This window comes from Canis lupus, chromosome 24 (genome assembly GCF_048164855.1).
Source record: "Canis lupus baileyi chromosome 24, mCanLup2.hap1, whole genome shotgun sequence".
In the NCBI taxonomy this organism is placed as follows: Eukaryota; Metazoa; Chordata; class Mammalia; order Carnivora; family Canidae; genus Canis; species Canis lupus.
Genome location: NC_132861.1, coordinates 39,441,912 through 39,462,458, shown reverse-complemented (window position 1 = coordinate 39,462,458; position 20,547 = coordinate 39,441,912). Strand labels below are relative to the sequence as shown.

General features: G+C 43.9%; 1 protein-coding gene across 1 annotated transcript; it reads left to right on the top strand.

Moving 5' to 3' along the window:
* Positions 1-558: 558 nt before the first annotated feature.
* On the top strand, positions 559-19,189 carry FAM124B (family with sequence similarity 124 member B). Its single transcript, XM_072796427.1, has 2 exons — positions 559-1,802; positions 16,227-19,189. Exons 1-2 carry the CDS (start codon positions 1,071-1,073, stop codon positions 16,875-16,877), a joined length of 1,383 nt encoding a protein of 460 aa, XP_072652528.1. The 5' UTR covers positions 559-1,070; the 3' UTR covers positions 16,878-19,189.
* Positions 19,190-20,547: the final 1,358 nt, after the last annotated feature.

Below are 20,547 nucleotides of genomic sequence, written 5' to 3'. Positions count from 1 at the left end.
CACCCTATCCTTAGGAAGAAAATCCAGGCCGGGCCTTGCAGGTCCGTGAGAGGCGCCTCGTCTTTACTCCTCTCAGTTCCTGGGTGCAAATCTTCCCTCAGCCACTTTTTAGCTGTGAAACCTTAGGCAAGTCGCTTAGCTTTTCTGTGGCTTAGCCCTGGGCCCTTTGCAAGTATTCTGGGGATAAATCGTCTTTTCTTCACAGGTTTGCTGCAGAATTAAATCCATTTATGTCAAGTTTTAGAACCGCTTATGACTGGTGCCTAGGAGATCCTCAATAGATCTGAGCAATCCTACTGTCCACGTTCGGAAGCTCTCACTCTTCCTGAAGAATCAGCATGAATAAAGGGGGAATTTTGTTTGTTTTGCGACTTTTTTTTTCTTTTTCTTTTTTTTTTTTTTTTTTTTGCAACATTTTAGTACATGCGCTCAGGCTTCGCATCACAGCAAATCATCTGCAGGGAACGCTCAGTATCATTTAGATACAGTGTCTTCTCTTCACTGCCAGCATCAGTTGTCCTGTAACAAAAAAAAAAGACAAAGGGGGAAAAAAAATCCTGGCCAGGGGACAAGTTTCGAGAATTGTTTTAAAGCGGTCATTGTGTTCAGGTGGCCTGGCAGGCTACTGTAAACACAGAGAGATGCAAGGAGGAAATCAGAGCCCATTGTGGGCTCATAAAATGGATGTCTTTTCAACCAAACAGATTGCAATCAGCCCCACCGAGCCCACGGCCTCGTGTTCCTTTCTGCTTGGTCATTTCCTTTACTGAGTGTCTGCAAGAACCACCCACTTGGGTGGTTCTCAGGATTATAGGTTTTTAGGTCAAACAGAAACCCAGGGCTGGGCCTGGACAAGCCAACCCGCAGTTACACGCCGGGCGAGCCCGATGACACGGGCCCCACGGCTGGCGGGCCCCAATCCGCGTGGACTCTGGCCGTGTGGCCCCCCGCAAGCGGGGCCCGGGCTCCGAGCTCTGCTCTGAAGGGGCCGCAGGTCTCCGGCCGGGTCACGGCTCCGCAGCGGGCCCCCCGCGCTTGCTTCCTTCGATCCCCCTCGTTCGCCTTCCAGAATGGACGGGGCCCCGGAGCCCCTGGCCATGACCATCCACCTCCTGGCCAGCTCTGGCCAAGGCTCGCTTCTGCAGCAAACCCTGGATCAGCTCCTGGCCTGCATTTGCCCAGACGTCCGACCCTTCCTGGTGTCAGAGCGGGGCAGTCCGGTGAAATACTACGACAAGTGCCACTCCAGGCGGTCACGGTTCCCGGGGATGTCTGTTTTGCTCTTCCTGCACGAGAGCCTCGGGGAGGAGCGGCTCTTTCGGGTTCTTGACTCCCTAGGGCGCTGGCCGTGGCAGTGCTACCCCGCCCCGAGCGCCCAGGGGAGGCCGTGTCCCTACATCCTTGCCAATCAGGAGTTCTACAGTCTGGACAGCCAGATGCCCGTGTGGGGCGTGAGGCAGGTGCACCGCGGCACCGAGATCCTGAGAGTCACCCTCTACTGCAGCTTTGACAACTACGAGGACGCCATCAGGCTCTATGAGCTGATCCTGCAGAAGGAAGCCACGTTGCAGAAGAGCAACTTCTGTTTCTTTGTGCTCTACGCCACCGAGAGCTTTGCTCTGCAGTTGTCGCTCAAGCAGCTGCCCCTTGGAGTGTCAGTGGACCCCAAAGAGTCTTCGGTGCTGCAGTTCAAGGTTCAAGAGATCGGCCAGCTGGTGCCTCTCCTACCTCATCCGTGCGTCCCCATCAGCCGCACCAGGTGGCAAACACAGGACTATGATGGCAACAAGATTCTGCTTCAGGTATTCATTCCTGTTTTGCCTCTGATCTTTATAGATGCGCATGGAGCTGTGTGGTTTGACCTCTGAGATGGGCCTTAGTGATGATCGAATGCAGCGGTTCTCAGCTTCGGTTGCACATCAGAATCCCTGGGGAGCTTGCAAAAATTCCCATGGGCCTGCACCCCAGGCCGGTGAGATCAGCATCTCTGGGGGCGCCTGGGGTGACTCAAATATGTAGTGTCAGGGCTGAGAGGCACTGATCTAATAAAATCCCCTCATCTGCCAGATAATGGAGTTCACGCCCCGTGAGCTCACGCAAGTGGTGCAAGTGGTTCGCAGGAGAATCAGAGGACATCCCATTTCTCAGCTTGTCCCTTTGAAACTGTATGCAAATACTTTGCCCACGGCTTTGGGTTCAGGAGTAGTGTAAGCTTTTCCATCCGACCTAAGGAAGCTGAAGTTGTTAACTGTGGTTGGAGATGTTAAGTTTGTAGTCCTGTTGACTTCATATTTTTCCCCTGGTGACTTAATGTTTAAGCAGCTTGTATCACTATCAATTTTATCCCCAATCTAATTTGATGATTAGAGCTCCTTAGTTTAAAAAGAAAATCTTGATTTTAAAGGTTTCTCCTGTAAGCATCCCATCTAAGCCAGGCACAATCATGATCGCTACCATGTGTCGTCCCTCGCCGAGTGTTTCGTGGCAGTTGGGCCTGGCACCTAGTAGCTGCCTGGCTAAGCCTCGATTCCTTCATTAGCACAATGGAGGGAGGAGTAGCATCTTCCTAGAGTGTGGGTGGTCAGCCGCACAGAACGACGTCATGCTTCAAGTGCTTAAGGTTATGCCCAGAATGCAATTTTAGCTATTGCTATCTGTTCTGACCTAGGCTAAGGGTTGTTACATGGATTGCTTTATTTAATTCTTATAACAACCTAGGGAGGCACTGTTCCTCCCATTTTGCAGATGAGAAAACTGAGCTACTCAGTTAATTGCCTAAGACACAAGACACAGGTAAGGAAGTATCTACTCAGCTCCAAAACCCAGACAGTTACCCATTATCGTCCAGTGCTTGGTGGGTGTGCAAGTGTGTGTAAGTGAGTGCAGGCAGGGCGGTGTACATGACACCACAGCAAAATGTTCTGTGGCTTCTGTCCTTAAGAAAAGGTCAGTAACCCCTTTAAGGCCTGTTGGGTCAAGTAATAATAACAGGATAGAAGATGAATAGTCTTTCCCTTTAATTTTATTATCTGCCTTGAGTTTGAATCAGATGGATTCCTTATGAAATGATTTCTCAATTATTTACCTGTCACCCAAGGTGGACAGGCACTGTTTCTCTTAGTTGCCTCTGATTTAACTCAGCAATTTCTAAGGCATCTAAGGTTTCTCCTTCAGCCTTGGTTAATCTCTAGCATTTAAAATCAAGCTCACTGTGGAACAAACATTTCATATGTGTGTGCAGCAGGGGGCACATTTTTAACTGTTCCTATTTTTCAGATCAAGCCTCCCAACTTGGATCAGATTCTCCTCTCCTCTAAACCAATTATTGCATCCAAGGGAATGGGGTTGTATGGTGTGGTGTAGTTCTGAGGCAGAGGCTCTGCTGGATTGCCTGTGGAGTCAGGCCCTCCTGGGACTCCCAGGGAAGAGTGAGGGCCGCCAGTGAAGATCAGTAGGGGAACAAATGCAGGGTGGCCCAGATGACTGATGTTGGCCAAAAGAAAGGAAATAATACCCATTCAAGGGAAAACCACTAATTAACCTCTCCACGAATAACCTTTCTTGAAGGCCAGAATGGACATGTGTGGGCATGCTAGACCCGCGGGGGGCGTGTCATGGGCAAAGCTTCCTGAGGAGTGATACCTGGGCCTGCCGAGGCTGGACAGCCCAGAAGGAAGTAGCCAGATGGAGAAGGGTCACCCACGGTCTCTTCCAAAGAGAAGCATGTGGTGGCATTTCCTTAACAGGGCATGTGCAGAACACTGCCTGAGGTTCTCTGTGGCTGGGGTAAAAAGAGGGGCTCAGGGGAAGATGAGCAGGTGGCTGGAGACTACATCATCAGGACTATGGTCAGCCACTGGAAGATAAGCTCCATGAGGGCAGGAAGCTCTTCATCCACTTTTGTACTCTCAGGACCTAGAACAGTGTCTGGCACACGGTAGGCCAACCACATTCTTGTGTGAATGAACCGGAGCCTGGCTAACTAGCTTCTGTTTTATCCTCACTGCAATCAGCAGTCACTGATGGAGGCTGTGAGTGACGCTGACACGTAGAATTTGTTCTGAGGATCAGAAAAGAGAATGTAAATGGAGGTGCTCTGTAAAGTAGAAACTGTAGGAGATGGCGCAGAAGCAATGCGATGATTGCGTGTGTAAGAAGGCCACTAGCCATCTCACCAGGTGCACACGGTGAACAATTCTTTTCTCCTGTCAGCGCAGATGGCCAGATGCTTCTCAGAGTCTAGAATGTTTATTTGTGATGAGAGTGACTTTAGGGTACATAGTGGATGCTCAGTAAATGAATGAATGTATCAATAAATGATCAAATATGTCCATGTTTCTTCATTCACCAAATACTCTTCCTGAGTGCCTATCCTGGGCCAGGCCTGTTCTAGGCCCTGTCCTCCATTTGTCTTAGTTCTTAACGGCTGCAAATGTATGGTAGGCTAATTCCTCCCTTCCCTCTCTAGCAGTCCTCCTTTGTCCCTGTGTTTTTCCCACAGGTGTCCTTTGGCTAGGGGTTCTGTGTGATGTCACACTGCCTTTATAGGCTGATGGGAGGCCTGATTTCCCACAAGTGCCTGGGATGGCAAGTGGCCTATGGTAAATTCTCTGTCCCCACCTTGAGTGTAGGGACAGAAAGTGTTAATTTGACCAAGTTTGGAAAAGTTGTTTGAAGGATGTGCCACTTGGAGGGTGACCGAACTGGGGGTAGCAGGGTGAGCGGCTGGAGAGCTCAAAGGAGTTTAGGAGAATGCTTGTTGGCCCACTGAGTATGAGAACAGGAGGACATACAACAGGCATTAGAGAGGCATTTATTAATGTTTTTCAAGAAATGGCAGATAGTCTGTAGTATACAGTTTAGAATGATAACCCTGGTACCACCATGTAGAGTAGATCGGATGAGTGCTAGACTGACGCATCCAGAGTGACTTCAGTCATCCAATAGGAACCAGCAAAGTTTAGAGTAAGGGGACCCACAATAGAAGCGTGAGGTTAAATATGAACTATATTTCAGGGTTGGACTTAACAGATTTGGAAATGAATTAGATGTAGGGGTAGAAAAGAAGGAGGTGCTGATGAGTCTGGACGCACTGAGTTTAAGATGCTTGCAGGTCATTCAGGAAGATATACCCAGTCAGGTGGCCTCTGGGAGCTGGAACTTGGCCTGGGGACATAGATTGGGGGTGATGGTTGAAGCGCTGGGAAGAAGTGCTAGTATCAAGGAACAGAGGGTAGAATGAGAAGAGATGAAGGCAGAGCCTACAAAACATCCACACTCCAGGAGTGAGAAAGAGAAGAAGAATGAGTGAAGGAATGTGAGAAGGAGCAGCGAGAAAGGAGGTAAAGATTATGATGTCACAGAAGCCAGTATGTCACTTGGTGGTGTGCCATAGTCCCTAAGATGCAATTTCTCAGTTGCACTGAAAAAACCTTAGGTCTCTCCTCACCAGACCATCGTTCCCCGGTTGTGTTGCCAATAACCCCTAGAAGACTGGCACAGGCTGCAGGGCCAGCTCTCCTCCACTGGCAACTGCGGCCACCACCGCCCTGCACTTATGGGCATGTCCTTGCCAATGTCTCCACAACGCTATTGAAACCAGGCTGCAATTTTCAATAAGATCTTTCTGAAAGTTTTAGGATAAAAGGGGAAAACAACAAAAGATTCTGTACAGGGAAGGTGAATTACAAGCACCTCTGGGTGTCACCATTCAGAGCTCATTGGCCAAGATGTGACCTTGAGATCCTTTCCCAGGTCTCCTCTGTGTGTTCTCCACACCCGTCACCAGGAGAGGCTCCAGGCCAAGCACATAGCAAGAGAAGGGAGGTTGCCTCTTAGCCCCTTGAGGGCCCACCTTCCAAGTCTTTCTTAACAAGGGTAGACTGAGGGGAAGGGAGAAGAAAGGGGTAGGAAATATCAGAAAGGGAGACAGAACATAAAGACTCCTAACTCTGGGAAATGAACTAGGGGTGGTGGAAGGGGAGGAGGGTGGGGGGTGGGGGTGAATGGTGACGGGCACTGAGGGGGGCACTTGACGGGATGAGCACTGGGTGTTATTCTGTATGTTGGCAAATTGAACACAAGTAAAAAATAAGTTTATTATTAAAAAAAAAAAACAATGGTTGACTGCCTCCCAAGATGAACGAAGTGAGAAAGTTCACATTCACCTCCACTCCTGTTCCACAGTGGGGGCGTCTTGTTCATGGACCTAGACAGTTCAGTTATGCCAGTACATGACCCCGCATCAATACAACCCAGGATACTGAGTCTCAACAACAGACACTGGTCATCAGCCATCCTTCCGGGCAGCTCTTCCCAGTTTATTCTGCTGAAAGACTTAGAACTCATGCCTGCATATCCTTCCTCCAGTCCTTGGCCTCACCTCTGAATCCTCTACAACTGGTACCTGAGTTAGAATCCACACCTCTCCCCCAGAACAAGTTCTTCCTCCAAAAATCAATCTATTGATTTCCTGCTTTAAATTTCACTGGTTTCTGCTCTAATTCCCATTATCCCTTCTTCTGCTTACTTTGGACTTTTGGGGGCAGATTTTATTTATTTGTTCGTTTGCTTGAAAGAGAGCGAGAGAGAGTATGCGCAGAGAGAGAGGGACAAGCAGACTCTGTGCGGAGCCTGGAGCCTGGCACCGGAGCTCAATCTCACGACCCTGAGATCATGACCTGAGCTGAAAGCAAGAATCAGACACTCAACCGACTGGCTGTCACACAGGCCCCCCTGCTGACTTTGGATTTAATATGCTTTTCTTTTTCTAGTTTTCTAAGGTGGAAACTTAGATTATTGACTTGAGGTCTCTCCTCTTTTCTATGTACATCTGGTGCTAACATATGATATAAACATAAACCTACATAATTAAACACACTGTTGGTGTTATTTTTTTTATAAATTTATTTTTTATTGGTGTTCAATTTGCCAACATATAGAATATGGTGTTATTATTTTAAATAAACTTTTTCATTAGATCAATGAAGAATGAGAAAAATGGAAGTTTTGCATTTACCTTCACTTATTTCTTCTTCAGTGCTCTTCCTTTCAAGCTTCTGACCATATTATTTTGCTTCTCTCCAAAGACCTGTGATGTGTCTTGCAAGGCAGGCCTCCTGGCAAACAAATCCCTTCAATTTCTCTTTGTTTGAGGCCTTGAATCTCCTTCACTTTTGAAGGAGAATTTATAGGATGCGAAATTCTATGTTGGTATTTCCACTCCATTTTTTTCTTGCTTGCATAGTTGTTGAAAGGTGAGATGCGATTTGTGTCTTTTTTTTTTTTTTTTTACAATTTTTAAAATTTATTTGAGAGAGAGAGAGAGAGAGCACTCAAGTGGGAGGAGGGGCAGAGGGAGAGAATCTTCAAGCAGACTCCCTGCTGAGCACAGAGCCTGACACAGGGCTCGATCTAACCATCCATGAGATGGCGGCCTGAGCGGGGAAACAAGAGTTGGATGCTCAACTGATTGAGCCATGCAAACACCCCACTCTTGTCTTTTTTTTTTTTTTTTCTGGTGTCTTAGGATTTTTTTCTTTATCTTTGATTTTTGTAGTCTGGAAAACAATGTGTCAAGGTGTAGCTTTTGCGGAATTTTTATCCTTGGTGTTCTCTGAGCTTCCTGGATTTGTGGTTTCGTTTCTGACATTAATTTGGGATAGATTTTCAGTTTTTGTTATTTCAAATACTGCTTCTGTTTCCTTTCTCTCTTTCCTGCCTTCTGGTCTTCCTATTATCCATCTGTTACACTTTTGGTGGTTGTCTCACTGTCCTTGGATATTCTGTTCTAGATTGTTGTCTTTGTTCTCTTTGATTTTTAGTTTTGAACGTTTCTTTTGAGGTCCCCTCAAGCTCAGGATTCCTTCCTCAGCCCTGTCCAGTCTACTAGTAAGCCCATCAAAGGCAGTTGTGGTCGTTGTTTTTTAATCTCCAGTGTTTCTTTCTATTCTTTCTTAGGGTTTCTATCTCTGTTAATATTGCCCATCTGTTCTTGCGTGCTGTCTACTTTATCAATTAGAGCTCCTAGTACATTAACCATAGCTGTTTCAAATTCCTGGCCTGATAATTCCTGCAATTCTGCTATGCCTGGTTCTGATGCTTAACCTGTCCCTTCAAATTGTATTTTTTACCTTTTAGTATGCCTTCTTTTTTTGTTTTGCTTTTGCTAGCCAGACATGATGTAGCAGGTAAAAGGAACTGCTGAAAATAGGCCTTTTGTAATGTGGTGGTGAACAGTTGGGGGAGGGACAGCATTCTATGATTACATTGCACACAGTCTTTTAGTGAGTCTGTGCCTGGGACTGTGAATTCACCAGTATTTTAAAAATTTTTTTCTTCCTCCTTTGGCAGGAGAGGGTGGCTAGAATCAGTTGGAATTGAGTATTTCCCTTCCCCTGGGTCAGTTAGGCTCCGATAGTACCTATCAGGGTTAACTTTTGCTTAACTAGTTTACTCTGAGAGCAGGACACAGTTTTCTGGTGGATTTAAAAGTGGTACTTTTTCTCCTTCCCTTCCAGAAAGACAAAGAGATTTTTCTCTGCTATTTATTGCGAGCATCTGGTCAAGCTCCTGGAGGGAAATCTCACAAGTTTGCAGGGCCCCTCTGTGACTGAGACCCCCTGGAGTTTTTAACTCACAGAGTTATCTACACTGAGCCTTCTAGCATTCCTCAGTGATAGTTGAGGTTTTCCTTGCTTGGCGCTGGTTCCTGCTGTGGCTTCCACTTATGAGTCTCTGCTCTGAGAAGCTGTGATTTTCTGTATTTGTCTGTCTGTCTCTCCTATCTTTGGGGGCTGCTTTTTGCCCTGCGTCCTCACCTCATGTACAGATGCTGGAAGTGTTTTTGCTCTAAGACCACCAGCATCAGTAAATGCTGACTGCTCCTGCCTCGAAAGTCTCTCCTCTGGAGGCTTCAATAACCCAGCTCTTTAACTCAGCATTTTCTCTTCTCTGTCTGGCTATCCCTTTGCTATTTCTTCCCAAACCCTCACCTTTTTCTTCCTGTCCCTGAATCAGGTTTTCTCATCTATAGTGGTATTGACATTTTGGACTAGATGATTCTTCATTGTGGAGGACTGTCCTGTGCATTGCTCATGTTAGCAGCATTGTTGGTTCTGCCACTAGATGCCAGTAACAACGACCCCTCAATACCCTGCATCCTAGTTTTGACAACCAAGATGCCTCCAGACCTTGTCAAATGCCTCTGGGGGGGAGGGGTGAAGTTTGAGAACTGCTGAGAAGTTTGAGAAGTTGAGAACTGCTGTCCTTGACTAAAAATTTCCCTAAGATTAAGAAATACAGAGCGTCCTGTGGATTTAATATCATCTGTCCTCCTTACTTCTGTGTTTGCATCTCTAGCTGTTGAGCTTTAGCTTATTTATTTGTTTATTTAGCTTATTTCTAGCCCCCTGTAAGATGATTTGAACGTAATGTCTCATCCTCACCTTACATTCAGTCCAAGCAAAATCTAAGTCAACTTCTCTCCCATGTTCTCCAGCTCTGGCCACTGTCTCTTCATTTTCTCTGGCTTTGAAACATCATCACTATTAAAGCCCCTTTTTCCAGAAGCCCCACATTCAGTCACACCCAACTATTGTAGTTTTCCTTTGGGGACATTCCTTTTCTGCCTTCCTTTGTTCAGCCCAAGTAGCTTTAAATGTGCATTATTATTACAACATTCTAACTCTTCATTCTAACTCTTCAGTCTTGCTCCAGGCATCCTCTTTTATCCAGCACATCACAGTTGAATATATCTTTAAATGATTGCTAAGTTTATGGCTATCCCAACTTTCTTTACAGAGCTCTAGGCTCACTCCTACACCCAGGTTTTTTTTTTTTTTTTTTTTTGTCATAAGATACACAGAGCATAAAATTTATCACTTGAACCACTTTTAAGTCTTGGATTCAATGCCATTAAGTACATTTACAATGTTGTGCAACCATTACCACGGTCTGTTTCCAGAACTTTTTTTATCACACCAAATAGAAACTCTGTACCTATTACACCATATAACCCACTATTCTCTCCTCCCTCTGTCCCTGGTAACCTCTATTCTTCTTTCTGTTCCTATAAATTTGCCTCTCCTAGGCCTTCCATATGTGGAATGATGTAACATTCACCCTTATGTCTGGCTTGGTTCACTCAGTATAATATTTTCAAGGTTTATCCGTGTAGCATGTGTCAGAGTTTCATTCTTGTTTAAGTTGAACATATTCCATTTTATGGATATCTGCATCTATGTTTTGCCTAAGCTGCCGCTTGTCCAGAGGTGTTTTTCTCTTACTTTTTACTTATCCATCCTTCAAGGCTCTGCTCAGATAGTAATTTCTCTGTGGAATCTGCCGTGAAGCTCAAGTGCACATTCACTCCCATTTGGTGTACATTTTACGTGGAAATTTTTGTAATACATAACTGATTACATATTTTTGTATTCTTGTACCATATAATTTGGGAGTTTATGACTCTCTTCATCTTTTTGGTATTTTGTTGTAAATGTCTATTTCCAGTAGACTAGTAAGTAGACAGCTGTTCTGAAACATGGGTTGATTGACTGCTTGTTTTCAGGAAATAAGTCTGTCTCTTCAGAAAAAGGTGTATATTCCAGAAGCTAGATTGGTGTAAGCAAGCATGTGATTCTTTTCATTTTATCAACAGACATTTAGCTAAGGTGTCCTTATGTTTTTCATTAGCTATTGAAAAATGAAAGAACATAGCCTCTCATGAAAAAAGTAATTCATTTTCTTCTGTTGAAATCTCTCAGCTGTACACACTCAGACTCTATTCCTCCCTTTGTTCCTCCTCTGTTTCTATTCCATTCTCTATCCACATCCCTAATGTACCCCATGCAGCAACACACGCACATACACGCGCGCACGCGCACACACACACACACACACACACACACACTCCCATCCCTGCTCTTCATCTCACTCAATACTCCCTGAAAGAACATTTGGAGGCTATGACTTAGAAGTTTTTCACTCTTATTGAAAAGCAGGTTAACACCAGTGGTTTTGGTTAATCAGTTAGAGTAAGTGATTTTAATCTAAAGATCAATTAATTATAAAGGAGTGGTTTCAACTCTTTGGTAGGCAAGTTTGGCCTGTTTTGATGTTTCTTATTATATGTATAATTTAGTTCCATTTAATTTTTTTCTCAATGTAGGAAAAATTCTCTTTTGCTATCTCTTACAGTCACTTCTAGTAAGAGACAATATTATTTTCCCTTCATGATGTGAATCTGTTCTTAAACAGCTTCATCATTTTTCAGTGATGTATATTCTCTTGTTTCTCAAGTGTTCAGAGTCAAATGGGTGACAAATGATCATTCTATTCATCAAGATAACTGCTAACATTCCCTGAAACTTGAAAATGCTAGCTCTCAATTTGTAATATTTTACAAATATTTCTTGGAAAGATGAGCTCTAAATGATCAGAATTCCTACAAATGAGTTTCAATTTATTTTTTTTGGCAAGAGGAGCTTTTCTTCTCCCTCAAGGGATCTCTCTCAATCACCCAGCATTATGTTTCTCCTAGAAATTCTTCACTCTATCTGCACACATCTGCATTTCTGCATTAATAATGTTATTTATATTCAGTTGTGCTATGTGGTCTAAGGATCTTAGACCTTTCTATAAGGAAGGAAAGTTGATATTTCTTTCTCTTTAAAAGTTTGCAGAAATGGCCAACCAAATGATGAAAGTCTTTTTGAATTTTCTAGATAAGACTTTATATCTACCTAATGTCAAATAATTAGGGGCCCAATTCATACATTCTACACTTCCATACATTTCTACGTGTAAAAATTTATATTTTCTTAGGTATTAAGCTTTACTTATATATCCAAAAGACATCTAGTGATTACCTACAACATGCTAGGTACTGGAGTTACAACAACGAAGAAGATGCATACAATCCTTCTTCCAGATGACAAGTTTAGAGGAAGATACAGAAAAGTAAGTGGGCAGATGCTTAACAGTGTGGTAACTACTATAATATGGTAAGGCTTCTAGAAGATCTAATAATAATACTAATTACTATGATAATGATCAACTTGTATTTAGCACTACTATGTCCTAGGCACTGTTATCATTTAATCCTTTTTACAACTCTCTGATGCTGGTATTTAGGATTATCTCCTTAGAAACAGGCCTAGGAAGATTAGGTAACTTGTCTAAAATCCAACAACTAATAAGTGACAGAGCCAATATTTAGGAGACCCACCCCAGATTTAGTGATATCAAGAAAGCTTCCAAGCAGAAATGATGTAGAAGCTGGCATTGGCCATGGGTTTTTAGGAAAAAGGGTTAGAGGAGACATATTTCAGACAAAGGAAATAATATACACAAACACTGGAACTAGGAAAGAGCAAATAATATCCAAGAAGTTCAATTTCGACAACTAGAGCCTAAAAGGGAGGAAGTGGTAAATGACCAGGCTGGAGGAAGAAGGGGCAGATTGTCGATGGTGTGATAGGACATTTTAAGGGCTTAGATTTTTATTTCAAGAAGAGTAGGGAGCCATCTGAAGCAGGAAGGTGACATGATGAAAACTGTTTTTGAAGCTCCTCTTGTAGTGGAGTGGAGAAGGGATTGGAGGGAGGTGAGAGCATGGGGGCCTTATCATATGACCATTGCAATAATTCAGACGAGAGATGTGAGAGCCTAACCTAGGGTTAATGGCCTTGTACATGGAGACACAGAAAGATCTGAGAGATCTCTGTGAGGCAGAGTCCACGGGAATGGATAACATGAAGATGAAGAAGAAAAAATGACGTTCTTGCTTGACTAACACGGAGCTGATGTATTCGAAGAAAGGGAAAAAGACTAAACAGAACAGAATTAGCACAGAGGGGAAATGAGTTCAATTTTGGACATGTTGAGTTTGAGTAGCTGGTGCCTGGAAGACAGTTGGATAGATAAGTATAAGCTTAAAAAACTGGTTTGAACTGTAGTTATGCTTTGGGGAGCTTTCATCATTTAAATAGTAATTGAAGGCATGGGTGCCCATGAGATTGCTCTGGGAGGGTATGCAAAGAGAAGAGGACTCAGGTCAGCACTGAAGAAACACAACGTATAATGAACTGACAGGGGAAGAGGCTCCTTCAATAGAAACCAAGAAGGGGTAGATGGAAAAGAAGCAGAAAATTTAGAAGAATGTGTTGACATAAAAGCTTAAAAAGAAGAAGACTTCAAATGTAAAGGAGAACAGTCAGCCTTGTAAAATTCTACCAAAGCTCCGGTAACAATGGATGACAAGGAAGTTGATTGTGGATGATCTTGGCAAGAGCAATTTCCATGTCTTGGTAGGAAGGAGAGTCAGTGGTGTGGGTAGGGGAAATGGGTGGGGGGTGGTTAACAGGATAAATGAGTGTGGATGAATTTTATAGAGAGGCTTGGCTGTGAGGGAGAGGAGAGACGGAGCTGGAGGGGATAGCGGGGGAAAGAATGCTTTATTCAAGAAAAACTTGAGTAGGTTTAATTGCTGTTGCAAAGGAGTGAGCAGAGCACCAGGAAGAGAAAAAGATTGGAGAAACAAGATAACAAAGTGGGAGAAAATGAATCATTGATAAGCTGGGGTGGCCAGGAATTCACAGTGCAGACAGACCGGTCCCTTTTCTTGTGGAGAGGATGGGAACGTTCCAGATGTGTTGGGCAGCAGGCAACAGAGAGTTGCTAGCTTGTGACTTTTGTTTTCTCTCTAATCTAGATGGTGAGACCTTCGGCTGGGAGGTTGTGGGGAGGTTGTACGACTGAAGGTTTGAGGACAGTTCTTGAGGTTTGAAACAACTGCCTATGGCGAAAGGACAGGTGGCTAAGGAGACAGGACTGGCGGGGAGGCAGGGCTAAGTGGAAAGCCACACCTTCACAGGGATGTCACTCTGAACAGCCATGTGCATTTCTTGGACAGCTTGAAGTTCAAAACACAAATTCAGAGAATGTGGGCATGCAGATGGACCTGGAGGTGAGAGGTCTGGAGGGAAGCTTTGATAGAAAGGGAGTGGCAGAGGGGAATTGGAGATATTGGCAAGGAAATGGATGAAGTGAGAGTCTTTGGACTCCAGTTGACATAGAAGGAGCTGTTGATGTCGAAGAGCTGATGTAGAGAACTGAGTGTTGGAGCAGAAAAGAGCATGCAGTTTGAGTCCCTCAGAGGTGGAAGGCCCCCAGAGCTAAGATTAGTTTTTCCATTTTTAAATGGTTGGGGGAAAAATGTCACGACACGTGAAAATTGCACAAGACTGAAACTCAGCTACACCCACTTACCACATTGTCCATGGGCTGCTCTGCAGCAGATTTTAGTCATGGCGAGAAAGGCCATAGGTCCACAGGGCCTCAGATACTGATTGTATGGCCCTTTACAGAGAACATTTGTCAGCCTCTATGCTAAAGGAATTGATGGAAGCAGCTTTTTTGTTTTCTGCAGTTTGGAATGGTTACTCCATCATTTCTATCAGAGAAAATTTGAGGGGAGGCCATATAAATGTATCACGTACCATATGCACATGTGTGGTGATTTATTCATTTCTAGACCTGCTTTCTTACTGTTCTGATTTCTTCCTTCTTGCCTGGTGAGATAAATAAATTCTTGCCTCCTTCCTTCTTTTTATTTTCTGGCAATAAATTAAAAAAAATATTTAGAGCAGTGCTAAGTTCACAGCAAAATGGAGCAGAAGGAACAGAGAGTCCCATATGTTCCCTCCCCTACCCCTCACAGGCACAGCCTCCCCCACTGTCAACATCCCACCAGGGTGGTGCCTTTGTTTCAATTGATGAACCTGCATAGAAACATCATTATTGCCCAGAGTCCATAGATTATATTAGAGTTCACTCTTGCTATTGTACATTTTAACAGTTTTGACAAGTGTGTAATGACATGTATCCCCCATTGAAGTATCATACAGAGTAGCTTCACTGGCCTAAAAATCCTCATTCTCTGCCTGTTCATCCCTCCCTCCCCTCTAGCCCCTGGCGACCACTAACCTGTTTATGGTCTCCATAGTTTTGCCTTTTCCAGATGTCAAATAGTAGGAATCATACAGTATGTAGACTTTTCAGATGGGCTTCTTTCACTCAGTATATGCACTTAAGGTTCTTTTGTACCACCCTTTTTGATATTTGATTAAGGACTGGGCCAGGCAGGGGTGGATCCTGGATACCAATTTCTAAGAGCTACTGACAAGATAGAGAAAACTGTCTTTTCCAGAAATCTCATGGGCAAGAGTTTTGCATAATGAGTAGGGGATGAGGCTCCCAAGAGGCCAAGGATGGAAGATGGGCCAGTGAAATCTAGTTTGTGGAGGGAAAGAGCACTTAACTCTAGAGTGGCAGTTCTGCTGAGTAAGATCTCTAAGTTTAAAACCAGAATGGAGGGACACCTGGGTAGCTCAGTGGTTCAGCATCAGCCTTTGGCTCAGGTCGTGATCCTGGAGTCCTGGGATCAAGTCCCACATCAGGCTCCTCACAGGAATCCTGCTTCTCCCTCTGCCTATGTCTCTGCCTTTCTCTCTGAATCTCTCATGAGTAAGTAAATAAAATCTTTAAAAAAGTAAAAATAAAACCAGAATGGAACGGCTAGGGATTAAGAAGACACCACTGCTCCTACATGGGCAATCTCCCTCATTTCTTTGTTGTTTTCCCACATGCCACTGTATATAGCCTATACTAGAAATAAATGGTGCCCCTAAATTTAAAGAATATTGACTTAGAAGGTGTCTAATTATGAGTCTGCCTGGAGTGCCCACATGTCTCGCAATAGCTCAAGATCTATATCATTAGCATGATGTAAAAAGGACTTTGTAAGATTGAATTCTTATTCCAGTTTTTATCTTGACTATAACCACATGTTTTGGTGGCTTTTTATTTTTATTTTTGCATAGTTGGCAATAAGTTATTTGCAACCTCAAGTGAGGCCACCAAGTAACGTCTGTGAACATCTTGCATATTTTGAACAACATGACCTATGGGAACTATATTGTTGCATATGACTCTCAGATTCTTCGTCTTCTCAAATGTTAGTTTAGGGATTCTGAGAGAGAGATGTTTGGAGCTGATACTGATACCTCGCCTGATTACGTTGTACTTACTGCTTCGCTTCAACTGGCTTTATTGAAAGTCTGCTGTGGGCACAGGATGGCAGAGGATGAATGGGACATGGCCTGTTCTTGGCACTTAGTTAATGGAAAACATCTATTGAATTTGTTTCTTTTTCCCTCGTCCCTCAGGTCCAACTGAATCCAGGACTTGGGGTTAAGAATGGTGAACTTTCCTTCCTGAACGGCACCGTGGGAGCCAACACACTTCCCCAGGGCTCCAGGCTGATCCCTGTCTCCACAAGGAGGACCTTGGAGCCAAGATGCCGAAGGAGCCGGGCCCGGAAGCTCCAGGTGGGTTCCCTGCAGTGCCCAGAGTCTGGCGAGAGCCCTGTGTCAGACAGCTTTAGTGGCACTTCTGGGAAAAGCCCTGGCTGCTCATCCCAGGACAGGAGCTCAGTCCTGGGGGCCCAGATGCACCTGCCTTCTCCCCACCTCCAACCTGGGGCCAGAGAAAAGATCCTCAGCCCGCAAAACAGCTTTGAGGAGCTGGAGGCAGAAACGAATGTTGACACGGGACGCACTGTGGTCAATCCTGAACCCCGGCAGTCTTTTCTGAGCAGATTTTCCAGGGGTCTCCGGACCAGCCACCCACCATCCTGCCTGCCAGACTCCTCCGTAGGGCCAACCGCCTCCATGAACAATAGAACCCTTAAGGAAAGGATCCATTCTTTGTCACTTGCAGGCCAAAAGGATCTTGGGGCAAGGAAGATAATCTCAAAATGTCCCCTTCACCTGCCAGTCCAAGGTGAAGAAAAAGAAGAAGAAGAATTCTTTATATAGCATAAAGCAAATGCGATTTCCGAAAACACAAGATCAGATCCAGTGTTCTAGAAATGGAGCACTGACCTGGGACAGATGGTTACTTGTTCACGTGAGGGGGCCTGAACGTTAGCCACGCACAGATCCGTATTGCTTTTATTTGAGACGTGCATAGTCTAAGGTGCTGTGAAGGGTTGTTTATTTGCCTTCATGGTCATAAGGGAATACAGCCAACGCATAGGGAGAAAGCCCAAGGCCCTGGGTCCCTGGAGACACACTAACTCAGCTGGGTGCACCGAGTTCAGCACCTGTCAGGAGGGATTGGTTGTATGCGAGCGAGTCGGATGTGCTATGCAATGCTGATGAGTGTATGCAGTTTGGTTTTAATTTTTACTTGGGTTGCATTGCTCATCCCCCTGGACAACATGGACTATTTATTCTGTAGTGTTTTTTAATTTTTATGTGACCTCCTTTGGTAACTAGGCCCTGTACACCACATAACCTCTAGTGATTTTGCCTTTAAAGCTGTCTGTGTCTGGAATGAGTTCACATGCAAGTGTTTTGAAAATTACAAACAATTAATTTCTTTCCTGTTTAATAAGCAGAAACATTGGAAGTCAAGAAACTAGGTGAAAAATGAAAGCGAGGCTCTAGGATTTCCTTGCTCTTCCATTTCTCATCTGTTTCGGCACTACTCCAAAGGGGCCCGTGGTTCCTGTTTCTAACCAGAGAGGAACATGACATGAATGGATCTCTACTCGACATGGCAGGAAGATTGGATTGGATGAGTTGTTGGAGCAGGACTTGTGTTCTTCTGGCCATGTTTGAATTCCTAAATTTCTTTGCAATACGCATTCATCCATTTATACATTCACTCATTCATTCAGCAAATATTTAGTGAGCACCTACCTTTGAATAAGACATCGACGTATGGTTCACAAAGTTCTGTAGTCATCAAACCCGAAAGGTATATATGGTCTCACCGGTTTAATCCATTCTATCAACACTTGAGGATATGTCGAAGTCTTAATTCCTCTAGGACCCTTTCCCACAACTGATTTTCTCACTTGCTGCATAAGGCTGTGGTAAGCAGGTGGAGACTGAGCATATTATGAATTGTAATTAGAGCTGCAATGGACAAACTCTTGTTGCTCATGTGCTGTAGTTTTTGGTTGGATTTCTACACACATTTTTTAAAAATCTGAGGTCTGTGTGTTGTGGTTAATTTATAAAGTTATCTGATTCCATGAACTTTATTCTCCAGGACAGATGTTACATCAGATTATAAATGCTGATTTAGCTGGATCTTCTGGTGATCCTATTACTTACTATACCCACTTGGGGTGATGGATGAGTTCAGGCCCAAGGATGAGTCTTCAGGCAGGGACACCTCCTAGATTTGGGTGCTCTGCTGAGCTTAAAGAATAGAAATGAAGAAGAGTGGCAAATAGACAAAGACAAGATTTCCATGTCGATTTTACTTTTCTGGGCTCATGACATCAGTATATTCCCATTCTCATTTTCTTTCTCCCTTCCCCCCCCCCCCCACAGCCCCCCAATCAAGACTAAAGTTAGATTTTAGACAGTAGAATGAAGAACTTAGTTTTGGTCTAATTTTCTAGAATAAGAGTTTTAAAAAAATGAAAGTCTTATTTAAATTGAACTATTGAGCCGCCTTGAAAAGCACAGCAGGGGGGCAGTTCTGAAATATCTTTCCCACTTTTTTTGAGGTTACCTGAATTCTTTAACATAATATGTGGGTGAGACTATAAGTACAGGGAAATTATGAAGAATACTGGAAAACGTGAAGGAGTGCCTTACAAAATTGACTTGTAAAATAATACACTTTTGAAATGGCACCGACTATATTCTTCAACACAGAAATCCAATTTACAACATGGTAGGATGGTCATTCCTGTGGGCTAGGTAGGGTGCCAAAGGCCCCGCTTTAAGCCTCAGCTTTTAAATTTACTATTTATGGCACCTTGAACTGTCAGCCTCCTTGATCCTCTGTTGCTTTTCCTACTGTAACAAAAGGTTGTTAAGAGAATCAAGATGACCCACATGAAAGCTTGTTTTTTTTTAAATGTCATGGAAACAAGAGTTTTTTTCTTTTTTCTTTTTCTTTCTGGAAACAAGTTCTGGTAAAATCAATGATTCAATTAAAAAAAAAAAAAAAAGAAACCCAGCTCTCTAAGAATCTTTGCTACTTGTGCCGCTTATTATGTTCCCATACCTAGGAGGGAGATTGTGGATGGAAAGAATCAAATATATCTTAAAGTTCAAAAGCGATTGTCTGTAACAGGAATAAACTCTGAACTAGTTTAACCCAATGTATTGAATTAGCCAGACTCTTGACTTACTTATGCTGTATCTTTTAAAATGTAGAACGTGGGATCCTTGGGTGGCGCAGCGGTTTGGCGCCTGCCTTTGGCCCAGGGCATGATCCTGGAGACCCGGGATCGAATCCCATGTCGGGCTCCCGGTGCATGGAGCCTGCTTCTCCCTCTGCCTGTGTCTCTGCCTCTCTCTCTCTCTCTCTCTCTCTCTCTCTGTGTGTGACTATCATAAATAAATTAAAAAAATTAAAAAAAAAAATAAATAAAATGTAGAACGTATCACTTTTCAAATCAGAGGGACTCTCAATAATCAAATTACTTTATATTTCTTTACAGGTACACTAAAAATCAGTTGCATTACAATTGTTTGGCTATTTTTAACCCTATTAATAGTATATCATACTTCTTTGCCAGTGTTATTTGGACATTGCTAAACAATAGAAATGGTAGCCTTTGGAGACTTTGGAATGTGTGTGTCCATTAGGGAAAGTAGGGCAGGGGATTTGGGGCTGGGGTAGGGGAAGGCAGACACCCCTTGATTCACAAAGGGAGGTGGGGCAGGAGCCTCAGCTGCTCCCCAATCCACCCTCTGCTCTGATGGGACTTTGTAGAGGTGTGCCCGTCCTTCCATGGCCCCCAAACTCTGCTCACTCTTTTTCCTTCCTTCCAGAGAAAGCCAGGGAAAGGGGAAGGGAAGCCAAAGAGAAGAGAAATGGAGCTCACTCTCTGTTGATTAGAAACTCCTGAATTTCATCTCTGTGTTCTAAAAACTATTCAGAACTTCCTGAGGTAACTTGATACTGTCTGCCTTCCTTGACTCTTCTCATGCTCTTGGGCTTTCTCTCCATTTTCCTTCCTTCTTTCCTTCCCTCCCTCTCCCCCTCTTCTGTTCCTTCTCTTTCTTTCTTTCTTTCTTTCTTTCTTTCTTTCTTTCTTTCTTTCTTTCTTTCTTTCTTTCTTTTTCTTTCTTTCTTCTTTCTTTCTTTCTTTCTTTCTTTCTTTCTTTCTTTCTTTCTTTCTTTCTTCTTTCTCTTTCTTTCTTTTTCTTTCTTTCTTTCTCTCCTTCTTTCCCCTTCCTTGCTTCCCATCCTCTCTCCTGCCCCCTGCCCCCATCCTCCCCTGGGCCTCATGCATAGATCTGATCCTCTCTTCATTCTTTGTTCTGTTTTGAAATACTCTGTCTGGGAGGCATCTCTCAGGATTCCCGAAGAGGCTGTAAACAGATCTTTTGGCTCAGCTCTGGGAAAACGAGAAAGAAGAGGCCACCCCCACCCTGAGGAGGAAACGCTCCCCACTTTCCAACTCACGCTCAGGACTCTGCTCTGGGACTACGAGGCCCACACCACTTAGAA

Bases quoted from the DNA above. Each gene is read 5' to 3' on its own strand.
- FAM124B (XM_072796427.1), top strand. From the start codon at position 1,071: ATGGACGGGGCCCCGGAGCCCCTGGCCATGACCATCCACCTCCTGGCC. The intron at 1,803-16,226 runs GTATTCATTCCT...CTCGTCCCTCAG, and splicing joins GCAACAAGATTCTGCTTCAG to GTCCAACTGAATCCAGGACT.